Source organism: Neolamprologus brichardi, chromosome 3 (genome assembly GCF_056152115.1).
Source record: "Neolamprologus brichardi isolate AB-2024 chromosome 3, ASM5615211v1, whole genome shotgun sequence".
NCBI classification, from domain to species: domain Eukaryota; kingdom Metazoa; phylum Chordata; class Actinopteri; order Cichliformes; family Cichlidae; genus Neolamprologus; species Neolamprologus brichardi.
Genome location: NC_142106.1, coordinates 56014025 through 56027671, shown reverse-complemented (window position 1 = coordinate 56027671; position 13647 = coordinate 56014025). Strand labels below are relative to the sequence as shown.

At 41.0% G+C, this 13647-nt stretch overlaps 2 protein-coding genes across 2 annotated transcripts in view; both read right to left on the bottom strand.

Annotated features, from left to right (window-relative positions):
• LOC102796743 (NACHT, LRR and PYD domains-containing protein 3-like) overlaps positions 1-13647 on the bottom strand; it is a 155761-nt gene that overhangs the window by 102160 nt on the left and 39954 nt on the right. The window lies entirely within an intron of this gene.
• On the bottom strand, positions 177-12499 carry LOC148105914 (uncharacterized). Its single transcript, XM_087839035.1, has 6 exons — positions 12361-12499; positions 2039-2131; positions 1856-1954; positions 1621-1700; positions 1163-1181; positions 177-398 (listed from the first exon to the last, which is right to left on the bottom strand). The coding sequence occupies exons 2-6, from the start codon at positions 2125-2127 to the stop codon at positions 248-250; spliced, it is 438 nt and encodes a 145-aa protein (XP_087695161.1). The 5' UTR covers positions 2128-2131; positions 12361-12499; the 3' UTR covers positions 177-247.

Here is a 13647-nt window from a genome sequence, read left to right as displayed (position 1 = left end):
CATCAAAGACTCCTGATGTGGCTGTTTGGAGAAGGAAAAGAGGGACAAAGTGGAGCGTCGAGCTGAGGCTTCATTCACTGCAAACCTACAGTTATGTTTTCTTATTTCTGGTGTTTGCATGTTCACAGCTGAAATAAAGCTGCCTCTTTGACTTCATCCTGTTGTGTCTGGGTCCAATCCTGCCTGCCACACAGCGCTACAGGACAAAGTCTAATATTTTATCTTTTTAATGAATCTTTGGTCATATTTATCCAGGAAAACACAAACATGTAAAGGAGTCATCACAGTTCTCTGACCTCGTTGGTCCAGGTTCACCACTGAACTCTGGAGGTTGATGTTTGGACCGTTCACTCCTCACAGACGGACAGCTGGATCCTGCAGACTGTGACCTCTGACCTCTGCAGACACAAACATGTTTAATTCAATGATCAATTCTCTGATGAAGTGATTGAAGCAGCTGTGATCACACAGACTGCAGATAATGCAGCTGTTTCCTGTCAGTAACAGTCCTCTTAGATTAGAGTTCAGCTTTTTACAGGAAAACAAATGTCCCTGAATGCAACAGTGAGAAACAGTCTGCCTGTGTGGCTGTGATAGCTGCCGTTAGGAGCGCTCATGTGTTTGCAGTTAGACGAGGAGATGTTACCATCATGGACACGTTAACAAATCCTGCAGCATCACGTGGCACAAACACTTTGTGTTCCTGTCATCTGCAAGCAACAGGAAGTTCATTAATAAAGGCGGGATAGAGACGTGACTGTGATGGTTCTCCTTCATCCAGCTGTTACACACATCTGGGCTCACACGACGAGCCTTTGTCTAATACAGCAGCTGCTCTCTGAACACTTTTCTGAAGAGGAGCTGCACAAACCTTTGTTTGCTTTCTAGAGCAGCGTATCAAAGTCAAACTACCCACTGCTAGCAGCTGTTTCTATCATAGTTTAGGATCCAGATGTGTGAGCTTTAAATTTACACCTCTGATTAAAATAAATAGTTAAAAACAGCCAATTGAGTCCAAATGTGTCTTAAAACCAGATAAACTGACAGTTACAGCTGAGCCTGTGTGTCCTTGGAGACACTGCTCTGCTACAGAGATGCATTTTAGAAACCAGGAAACATCAAAATCATTTAAATCAGAGAGTTCATGTTACTAACAGCTCACCTCTCTGCAGCAGACACACACAGTCCACACGACGCACTCAGAAGCTACCCTGCAGCTTCACAAGTACTCTGTTTAATCTGCACTGGTCACTCAACTTCATATTTATTGATATTTAAAAAGTGCAATACTATAATTTTCTGCTGCTCATTCCTGTGCCATCTGACCTCCCATCATATTTCTTTTCAAGATTTACTTATTTAATCACTAGTGTACATATATTTATAGATACATATATATTTAGTCATATTTTCTCTTTTACCACGTCTCTCTAATATTTTGCTCTTTACTATTTTTCTATTTTTTTTTATTATTTTATTATATTTTATTATATTTTCTTCTACTGTACCATTCTGCTGAGTGACTGCTGCTCGTCAAACACATTTCATTGCAATGTTGACCCTGTGCTAACTTGCATGTGACAAATAAAACTGAAAACTGACACAGGCTGGACTTTAAAATTAATGCCTTTAAATGAATGCCTCGATGTTTAGACCAGTCACTCTTTAAGGACACTGAGCTGGATGGTTTCTGATTGACACTAAAAATAAGTGAAAACATGAAACATGTGTCACATCCAATGTGTCCAATACATTACATAAAAAGTATAAAGTATTAAATAGTATATTATTTAAATCGTTAAATAGTAGAAAGCTGATTAAAATTTCAAACATTTTAATACTGACATGAACTTACTTTTCGTCAGATGACTTTTTTCGCCCTAAATTACGAAAGAAATCCTTCACCCGTTTGCTCTTAGAGGACACACTTCTGGGTGGAGGTCCAGGCTGGTTCCTGTGAATAATGATGGAGCAGTGATGTGAGTGCTGAGCTGTGACATGGAGAAGAGTCATGGACAGTTAGAGATGGTCATCTCACCTCTGAGCTTTGGTCTGGCTCTCATGTTCCCCACACAGAGTGCTTTTAGAGGGAGGGACTCCCTCCTCTCTGTCCTCACACTGATCCATGCTGCTCAATCCACATCAGCTCACACACACTTTCGACCTTCACCTGCAGAGGAAACACAAATCATTCATGTGCACATCAACTGAGAGCTGCAGAGGTCGTGTCTGATGTGTTGGACTAACATCCATCTGAGACGCAGCTTTCATCAGTTCACTACAAAAAGTGTCACAGAGCCGAGTTCAGCCTCCAAATCCTCCATTACTGTAGTCCTACAAAGCAGCAGGTCAAACATGGCTGCAGAGAGCAGCTTTATGTCAGTAACAATGTCCAGGACCGAGCTGACTGCTTACAGAGTTCATACTCTAACTGCTAGCTGCTCTGCTAGCTAAGCTAACTCAGTAACAGTGACTCTGACAGCAGTTACTGTGGAACAGCGGCCGAGCTCAGGACACATTCAGTGTGTTTAGTCTGAGTCCTGGACTCTGATTCAATGGATTCAATCCAGCTCAGAGTTTCATGTGTTCATCAGAATAAAATGTACTAATATAACAGAAGTAATACTCTGAATGCAGGACTGTAATGGAGTATAAATAAGGTTTTTACAATAAGTCTTATATTTAAATGACTTGTTCTGCTCTGAGAAGCTTGACTTCATGTTTATCTCTGAGACGTGGCTAAAAGATGTGAGAATGAAGTCTCACATCTTTTAGAGCTTTGTCCCGCTGACTGCTCATTTCTCTGTGCACCTCGGATATCTGGACGAGGAGGTGGAACAGCTGTAATTTTTAAAAAGACTTTTTTATGCCAGATGATTTCTTCAAGCTGCTACAACTCTTTTGAGATGCTTTTGATAAAAATTGGAAGAGAACAGCCCATATACGGCATTTTAATTTATCGTCCACCTGGGTCTGCTGCGTCTTTTTTGTCAGACCTACAAGACTTTTTAACTTCCACTATTAAAATGGGTAAGGTTATCATTGTTGGAGATTTCAACATTCATGTGGATGACTCAACAAAGAGTACCACTAAGGATTTCCTGAGCATTATGGACTCTTTCAACTTTGTTCAGCATGTAGCAGGGCCTACCCATACGGCTGGGCACACTCTGGACTTGGTCTTCACCTATGGTGTTTCCCTTGACCACATGAATTTAAATGAAGTTGTTTTTAGCCACCATAAGTCAGTCTCTTTTACTGTATCTGTTAATTCAGAGTCCCATCCTCAAGGTTCTACTAGGCGCAGACTCTATAATTTCTGAGTTTTCCTCTCTTTTTAATTTTAAAAGTTCCTCTAACGAGGTTGAGCTTCTAACTAATTATTTTAATGAACACTGTCTTGCCATTCTAAATCAGGTTGCTCCTCTCAAAACCAGTTATTGCTCTGTTAGTTCCCGGACACCATGGTTAAATAATCAGACTCGTGGTCTTCGACGCTCCTATCAAAAAGCAGAGCGTCTGTGGAAGTCCACCAGTCTGACTGTCCATCGTGAGCACTTTAAAGAACTACTTTACCTATATAATGAATCAGTCAAAGAGGCCAGATCCTCTTACTTCAATAATCTTATAAATTGTCACAAAAATAATTCAAGATTTTTATTTGATACCATCAACAGTATTGTTTCTCGTCCAACCCAGCACGCAGTTACTTTCTGATGAAGATTGCGATACTTTCCTTAATTACTTTGTAAATAAGGTGATGGACTTGAAATCCAAAATTTCCTCAAGTGCCTCCCCTTATGAAGATACCCCTTGCTGTCTTGGATCATTTCCCTCCTTTTCTCCAATCACACTAAATGACTTAATTATAGTTTTAGGTAAAATGAAATCCTCATCATGCTCTGTAGATATATTACCTCCCTCTGTCCTGTCTGGGTCTATCACCAGCATTGGTCCTACATTACTATCCATCATCAACAGTTCACTGAGGCAAGGCTGTGTTCCATCTTATTTTGAACATGCTGAGGTAACTCCTCTGTTAAAAAAACAGAATCTTGATCCTAGCTCTGCTAGTAATTACCGACCTATTTCAAAATTGCCATTTGTAAGTAAATTACTTGAAAAAATTGTTGAAAATCAGTTCAGGTCTCTATTATGTAGATTACACATTCTTGACCCTTTTCAGTCTGGCTTTCAAAAGCAGCACTCTACAGAGACCGCTCTCTTAAGAGTCTATAATGATCTATTAATGGCATCTGACGCAGGGAACTGTTCTGTGATCATTTTGCTTGATCTTAGTGCAGCTTTTGACACCATCGACCACAAAATCCTACTTAACAGGCTCAAGGTTTTGGCTGGTGTATCTGGCTCTGCCCTAGACTGGTTTTCTTCCTACTTATCAGACAGGACCTTTTCTGTTAGGACTGATAGGTTCTTCTCTAACACTACTGCCCTGACCTGTGGTGTCCCACATGGTTCAGTTTTAGGTCCATTTTCTTTTTATATGCTTCCTTTAGCTGGTATCATTCAATCTTTTAGCGACCTGTCTTATCATTTTTATGCTGATGACATTCAGCTCCATATGTCCTTTAAGCCTCATCAGCTGGATAGGCTGTCCACCCTAGTCCAGTGCTTAACCCAGGTTTCTGATTGGCTTTCAAGCAACTACCTTGTTCTAAATATTAACAAGACCGAGGCCATGATCATAGCTCCTCCTGAGCTACATTCTAAAATCAGTCAGGTTCTTGCCTCTTTCTGTCCATCTGTCAAGCCAAATATTCGAAATCTTGGTGTAAAATTTGACTCTTCTCTGGGCCTTGACTCTCATGTAAAATCTTTGTCTCGTTCCTGTTTCTATCATTTAAGAAACATATCTAAACTGCGACATATGGTTTCCTCAGCTGAACTGGAAAAACTCATTCATGCATTTGTGTCATCACGCTTAGATTACTGTAATTCCCTGTTTACTAGCTTGGATAAATCATCTCTCTCTCGCCTCCAGGCAATACAAAACGCAGCAGCCAGACTACTGACTCGCTCTACCAAGCGTGTTCACATTACTCCCATCTTATATTCTTTACATTGGCTCCCAATAGAGTTTAGAATTCGTTTTAAAATTCTTGTTTTAACATACAGAGCACTAAATGGCCAAGCTCCCGATTACTTATCCAAGCTTCTTATAAAATACACTGCTGCTCGTCATCTCCGCTCACAGACTCAGAGTCTCTTAGTTGTTCCCCGTACACGACTGAAGACAAAAGGGGACAGAGCCCTTCAGTCTGTTGCACCAAGGCTGTGGAACAGTTTACCACTACAATTACATTTGCTTGACTCTGTGGATTCTTTTAAAAAAACAGTTAAAAACTCTCCTGTTCAAACAAGCCTTTTGTTGATCTACATATTTTATATTTTTTTTACATTATTTACATTTAATCTTTTACATTGTATATAATGTCTATTGATTTTATTGTTTATTTTAATATTTTAATATTTGTGTACAGCGCTTTGTGATTGTCTGTCTGTGAAAAGCGCTTAATAAATAAAGTTTACTTACTTACTAACTGTGCCAAAATGAATTAATTAAATACACCATTAAATAATTATTTAAATGTGGCAATAATCAATTAAAACATGAAAAACATGAAACATGCTCATAGGGGGTCATACGATTGTTGGGTTTTTCACAAATGCTCTAAAACTGTACAAGAAGGTAGCATGTGATGAAAAAATATTTTACTATGACTTCACCAGTCTCTATCCCACAGTGCAATCTAAAAAAGATTATCCTGTAGGAGACCCTCAAATCATTTACAGAAACTTTGACAGCCTAGAAAATTATTTCAGCTTTGTTAAATGATCTGTACTGTCGCCAAGAGGTCTTTTTCACCCCGTCCTTCCCTACAGGTGCCACGGCAAACTGATGTTTCCGCTCTGCAGCTTGTGCGCTGAAGACCAGAAGCAGCACACAGCATGTGGGCACAGTGACAGTGAGCGGGTGTTGAATGGCACATGAGTCTCATTTGATCTTGAAAAAGCTGTTGAGTAAGGATACAGGATTGTTTCTATTGATGAGGTGTGGCAATTCCCCAACAAGACTGACACATTGTTTAAAGACTATGTGAAAGCCTTTCTAAAACTCAAACAGGAGGCCTCGTCGTATCCAGAACATGTGAAAACACCTGACGAGCAGCAGAAGTACATAGATGAGTATTACGAGAAGGAGGGAATAATGCTAGATCTGTCCGTAAATAAAGCTGTTCGAAACTGTAACAAGCTGTTGCTAAACTCGTTATGGGGTGGTTTCAGTATGACGTCGAATATGGCGTCATCTGAGTTCATCACAGACCCTTCCAGGTTTAGCCAGCTAATGTTTAGCGACCAGGATGACGTGTGGCAGTTTTGTTTCATCTCAGCGACGTCGCCAAGGTGCAATGGCGCCACTCTGATGGTAGAGCATCCCGCGTGAAGGACGTTAATGTGTTTGTGGGGGCCATGACCGCTGCACATGCCAGACTCATGCTGTATGATTTGTTAGACAACGTGCAGCAGTGCGTGCTGTATTGTGATACAGACAGCATCATTTTCACGGCACGCCCTGGCGACTGGATGCCTCCTCGAGGCCCATTTCTGGGGGATCTCACCAGCGAATTAGATTCTGGAGAGAGAGGTGTGGAGGATCATATAGTAGAATTTGTTTCCGGTGGGCCAAAATGCTACACATATCACACATCGCTGGGCAAGACCCAGGTCAAATGTAAAGGTGTAACACTGAACGCACTAAACTCAAAAGTTGTCACCCATGAATCCTTGAAAGGTTTAGTCCACAAGTTTGTAGCCAATCAGACATCAGACGCACACCTAGGCGCCATCTCTGATAATATCAGACGTGATAAAAAGAAGCTTAATTTGAAGAATGAAACCATTCTGAAGAAGCTTAAGGTTGTCTACAATAAGTGCCGTGTGCTCCCAGACTAAACAACCGTACCTTATGGATTTTAAATTAGATCAGGGGTTTGATGCCAGGTTACAGCACCCGTTCAGCATGGTGGCCAGCGGTTCCAGTAACTGTGGCAAGACGTTTTTTGTTAAAAGCGTCATTGAAAATTCTTCCACGATTATATCACACAGCATTGATAACATTGTGTATATATACTCATGCTGGCAGCCACTATATGACCAGCTTCTTAAGATAAGAGACATAAACTTTGTTAACGGTATACCCGAATCTCTTGCTGATGACACCCTTCTTCCTGCAGACAAGAACAATTTGTTAATTATAGACAATGTAATGAACGATGCCGCTAACAATTTAGAAGTACAAAATGTGTTCACAAAGTATGTGCATCATAGGAATTTGAGTTGCATATATCTGGTTCAAAATTTGTTTATTCAAGGAAAATCCAGTAGAACTACTATCTAGTATTGTTTAAAAATCCTAGAGATAAATATCAAGTCATGCTTTTAGGTAGACAAATCTTTCCTGGTAATACTAAATATATTATAGAAGCGTTTAATGATCCCATATCCACAACATACGGGTATCTTTTAATAGACTATAAAGCTAAGATCCCGGACTATTTAAGACTCAGAACAAATTTACTGTCAGACCGTCCGGTTGTTTATATCCCAAAACAAAAAACAGTGAAGAGGTGAAAGGATGTCATCACGCATGCGGAGGAATCTGTCTCTGTTGGAGTTGATATACAAGTCTCCCCCAGCTCTACGCAGAGTTATTATTAGCAATGCAAACTTGGGTTTCATCAATGCATTGTGTGAGATAGCCTTTAATGTATTGCATGGTAACATTCCACTGACAAATCAGAAGTACAAACAGCTAAAAAAGAAAAAATCTCTAATCAGACTGATTGCCAAAGAAAAGATCAAAACTTTGAAAAAGAGAAAGACAATCAACCAATCTGGCGGGTTTTTACTACCCTTATTAGGGGCTGCAATCCCTTTCATAACCAGTCTGATAGCAAACAGATGAAAATGCAACATGTGCAAAAGATGTTTTTGGTGCCCCAACATCAGTTGGACTTATTGAAGCAACCGCAGCAGTACACAGGCAACATCAGACAACAGGCTCAGAAAGACTTGGACAAGGAGATGCTTCAAGTGTTACAGAATCAGACATAGATGTGTTTGAGAAAGCTAAAAAAATATGGTGATATTCTCCAAAGATACCTCACACTTGTGAGACAAGGTGCCCGTGAAAAGAATATATTGTCTTTATCCCTACCGGAACAATTTAACATGGATGTGCAAACCCAGCCTACGGACACCCAACCTGTTTATGGTGATGCTGGGGTGAAGGATTTTATTGCAGAAAATGTTTTGACACACATACCTAAAAGGAGAAGGAGGAATGCAGAACTCATTCTCTCATTGGCCAGACTTGATTTCTTACAATGACAAAGGCGAAATTGTTGTTGATAAACACACCATCCCGGGTTCACACATTTACGACCTGATTAAAGCCGTCACAACCACACACACACCTTCAGACCTATTGGCTGGACAGAGTTTTTAAAGGCTGTTTCAGATTTAAACATATCGTTATGAGCCATATCCAACACTGGCGTATGTAAGACCATTGCCATGTATAAAACTGATCACACACTGACTGAAGACCCTGAAGCATTTGAGTGTAACTTTCATTCAAATTAAACTTTATACACAATTACAAAATGGAAAAAATTACCAAATATTAAAACACTACAACCACTGAAGAAACAAATAAAACCAATCACAATCAAATTCAAAATATGATAATAGAAACATAGAAGAGACATATCATACAATTCATATACGTTCATGTGATCTCTACGTTCAAAAACCCAATAACCTTCAATCCTTCATTTAAATTACATTTCAATTTCAGTTGGCAGCTGTTGGAGTCAAATTGTTAAATGTTGTCATTGTGTTACTTAAATGTGTAAGTCTTAGTTCAAGCAGCAGGATCAAAGACATTCTTTTGTCACTGACCACCTCTCCAACCAGTCTGTTGGTGGGGAGGCTGTAGTGTTTTATTATAGGGACATCCTATCTGAAGGTTCTGTTTTCTTGGTTAATAAGGTTCCTACTTTTATTACCCTTTTGGTGAGCAGGAGGTCACACAAACGCACCCCCAAACACACACACGCACACACACACACACATTCAAGCACATGCATATACACACACATACATAAGGAGGTCTGGTTTCCCCGCCAGTTTCAAGGAGGGTTAAGGATGGTTTCTCCACCGAAAGGAGGTTTTTCCTCCTCCGCTGAGGGCGTTGAGTGTTTTGTTTCTCCACCAATATGTAAGGAGGATAGAGCTCTCATTGGTGCCTATTTTGTGTGTGAACGCGTGTGTGAGCGAGTGCGGGCCAGACGTGGTCTGTGTGAGTGTGGCTGATTGTTGTCTTGTAATGGGGAATAAACTGAGTAATTCGGCCTTGAAAGGGGATGAAATACATTGCAAAGTATTCACTGGGCAGCACGTAGTATGTAGATCATTGAAGGAAGAAAGTAATGAATTTGTGCACAAAGCAGATGGAACAGTGAGTGTGAATATGTCTGACGTCACTGTGTGTGTGAGACACAGAGAGGTGTGAAAGACAAAGTCAAACATCCAAACTCTGCCTGCAGTTCTGTTCTGTGGTTCTACATTTGACTATCCGTTGAGTTTTGTGTGTACTTCTGCTTTGTTCAGATGCATTTAGATACATCACCTCCACTCTCCTGTCTTTCCTTCTCTACCATTGCCTCCTAACTGGGGATGGGTACCAGTATCTGGTGCCATAATGGCACCGGTTCTGACATAAACATAAAAGTAACCAGCCTGAAAAGCAGCGCACATTTCGGTGGTTTTTTCGGTGCTTTTTTTCCTGAGATGTCATACACTTTGGATTCTAGCCAATCATTTTACCTTTCCAAGGATAGTAGGCGGGCCCAGGTACGTACGTTCTTTTAGAGCAGAGCTACAGATTAAAAATGCCCAAGGCGAAGCGGTCAAAGTCTAGCTGTACTTCACAACAAAAGATGCAAACTCAGCAGCCTGCAACAAGTGCTTTAAGCTGATACTGTGATACTGTGCAAAGGAGGTAACACCTCAAATCTAATGAAACAGGGAGGCTGTAGCTCAGGAGGTAGAGCTGGTCACCTACTGATCGGAAGGTTGATGGTTCAATCCCAGGCCCCTCCAGTCTGTGTGTCACGTATCCTTGGGCAAGATACTAACCCCAACTTGCTCTCCGATGCATCCATTGGAGTGTGAATGTGTGTGAATGTACTTAGAAAGCACTGAGTGTAGATAAAGTGCTTGTGAGAATGGGTGTGATTGGGTGAATGTGACATGTTGTATAGAGCACTTTGAGTACTCCGGGACAGTAGAAAAGCGCTATATAAGAATCAGTCCATTTACCATGAAACACCCGGTGACGCATAGCGTTTTTTGTAAAAGCCGAGAAATGCACCGTATTTGATAGCTTGCTGCAAGACCTCACACCGAGCACATCTACTGCGGGTGTGGTGCCTGTTATCGGACCCGGAGTTAGCAACATCCCCCAAGAACCCGAAGAGGAGAGTCCTGGCCCCTAGCCCTGCCAGTGTAGCAGAAATGATGACAGATGATGATGCAGCAGCAGCCGTTCTTCTCTGGGTGAGTAGCTCAATGTTGTTCGTGTGTAATTTACGTTGAGTAGGCTAACCACGTTATTACATTAATGCATATAAGGTGAACTAGCAAACACCGTCGCAGTTACATGCGGCTGTCTTCTTGTTTGATAGAGTGAAACCATATATGCCCTATAGCTGCAGAAAAGGCTAACATTGTCGTCTTTTTACAAAAAAAAACAGCTAAACATGAGAGGTTTTAGGACAAAGTTTGTGTTCTCCATTCTTTAAGCACCGGTTCGAGCACCGATTAAGCACAGACACCGTTTCAAAAGCACTGGTTTGGCACCGGTATCGGATAAAACCTAAACAATACCCATCCTTACTCCTAACATGCCTCCTTCCTCCTCTCCTCTTCCTTTTCTTTCAGCCATCAGTAGCATGAGAGTCTTATTCATTATGATCCACACATTTTATTTGGTAAAGCTTTAGTTCAGAATGCCCTTACTAATGCAACACTCCCCATTTACCCAGGCTGCCACTTGGAGTACACTGGCTCGTGGCCCCTTGTGCCAGCATTAGTGCTTTCCTCCTTTCTGCTGCTCACAATTCACCGATCACACTTAGACTATTACCATTAAAACAAGAGTCAGAAAATTTAGCAACAGAGCTACGATACTTTAAATGTTAAAGTTTCATGATTCACGTGTGGATGTTGCATAAGAAAAGCATAATGTATAAAGTATAAGTGTTTCTGACCAGTTGTTCATGTTCCTTCATTTTCCCCTGAAATCTATCAAATACTGTCCAACAGACTGATGGCACAGCAGTGCAGAAGCTGCAGAACCTGCGTCTGAAGCCTCTGGTTTAAAATAGTTCAAATAAATAATCCAGCTATAGTTGTCAGTATTTCCACTGCTGCACAGGAAATAACTTTATTATAAAATAAATAATAAGAAATAAACTTTATTTTTCAAACAAAAGCTTTACACAACTTGTACATTCACACAAGCACTTTTTCCATGTTTCTAAGTGCTTCCTGTCTAACATTCACACTCTAATGGATGCATCGGAGAGCAACATGGGGTTAGTATCTTGCCCAAGGACATCATGCAGACTGGCATTAAACCACCAACCTTCTGGTTAACAGGTGACCTGCTCGACCACCTGAGTTACAGCCACCTCATCAAAGTGACCAATCACATTAGAATCCTGTCCTGCTTTGGGCTCCGCCTCCAAACCATCCAAAGCGGGTTTATTTGCACCATGTATGCAGGTAAACTCAAACATCCATTCAGCTGCTTCAGAAGGAAAATGTCAGCATGTGGTTTCAATCACAGGAAACTCACAGGTTAGAGTCCAGCCAGAGGGCTGCTGTTGTTTATCTGTAAAGTCTTTACATTTACAGAAATAAATAATTATGTGGACACATCTGGATCATCAGCAAACATGAAACCAGGTGACCACCAGGACCAAGCTGACTGCTGACACAGAGTTCATACTCTAACTGCTAGCTGCTCTGCTAGCTAAGTTAACTGATGTTAAAGGTCAGAGTAAAGAAATGACGTGATGCTGCTGGGAGTGACACCACAGACTAGCAGCATTTAGTTACTCAGCATATAATGCAGTTAATCTGAAATCTCTTTTTCTCTCTGAAACAAAGTGACAGCAGACTGAGTCAAAGACAGAAACCTTATTTAAACACCAAATATTCACCGGCTTCACTTCCTGATCCAGGATTCAAAGAGGACGTTGCACTTACTCAGCTTCTTCCCATGAACGTCTTCACTCTGCAGCTCTGCTGTCTGGACCAGGTCTGTGTAGAAACAGAGACAATCTTCTGCTTCATCAGTCCTCTGTGTCTGCAGGCTGAAGTCACATTAAACACTTCACACCAGCAAAGAGTCTGAAGCTCACAGGTCAAAGGTCAGCTGCTGCACCTTGTGTGATATTGTTTGATCAATAATTAACCCGCAGCAGGTTTCTGCTCCAACTCCAACACACTGAACAACCCTGAGAACAAATCAGATGATGTGGGTGTGTCTGCAAGCTTCAATAGTATTAAACACCTCACACCAGCAATGAGTCTGAAGCTCGCAGGTTAAAGGTCAAAGGTCAGTTGCCACACTGTATATAACATTTCAATATGTATACAACCTGACTGTGGGCGTGTGTGCAGCCATAAACAGTTTAAACATTAAACACTGAACCATAAAAGAAGCTTAAGCTGCAGCTCACAGTTCAAAGGTCAGCTGCCCCACCCAGTTATGACTTTACATAAATCATTATGTTTTCCCTCTCAGCACTTGGGCTGTTTTGACTCAGCTACACTATGGGAAATGGCCAATGGTTCCACAGCTGTTCTTGTTCACAGCATCATCCAGTTAGAGAGGAAACTGTATAATGCAATGATGATGTTCCAGCGTCATGCTGCAGTTGTTGCTCCTCCTCCACATGCTTACCTGCCACAGTTTAACTCGCCTCTCAGACAGTCATGTCACCTGATCGGCATGTTTTGTTGTACGATGACGTCATCTTGACGTTGACGAGGAGGGCGAGAAAAACTAGTTTTGTCCTGCAGATGGCGATCTTGCACCGTGTTCAGAGAGCCGACACTTTGATGATGCTGGGCTACTCAACTTTTAGCCTGGGTTGGACTCTATAAGAGCTGCTTCCACTCTGGTTTTCATTGTTAAATACACTTGTTTGATTTCACTTGTAAAAGTTGGAAAATAAATATTAAATTATTTGTTGGTACATTTTTTTGCTTCATTTGAGTAATGAACTGTTAAGGTGAAAAAAAAATGAATCAGGTTAAAATAGTGGTGCTTTAAATCACTGCAGATGTATAATGTAATTTAAAATGTTGATAATGGTTGTAGTGGGCTTGTAATGTAAATGTGGTCTGATTAAATGTGACATTAATAGTGACGCTGCATAAACCTGATAAAACAGTTCTATTAGTGGGTCTGTGTGATCAGCATCAGTGGGTTAAGGTGAGGCCTTGACTAGTAGAACGTCATGTTGGTGTATGACAACACATGAGCCA

What these genes read in the sequence shown, in the direction of transcription:
- LOC148105914 (XM_087839035.1), bottom strand. Translation starts at nt 2,127, where the DNA reads ATGGATCAGTGTGAGGACAGAGAGGAGGGAGTCCCTCCCTCTAAAAGC. An exon ending in AGCCAGACCAAAGCTCAGAG is followed by an intron (nt 1,955 to 2,038) that starts GTGAGATGACCA and finishes CATTATTCACAG; the next exon opens with GAACCAGCCTGGACCTCCAC. An exon ending in AAAAAGTCATCTGACGAAAA is followed by an intron (nt 1,701 to 1,855) that starts GTAAGTTCATGT and finishes ACTTATTTTTAG; the next exon opens with TGTCAATCAGAAACCATCCA.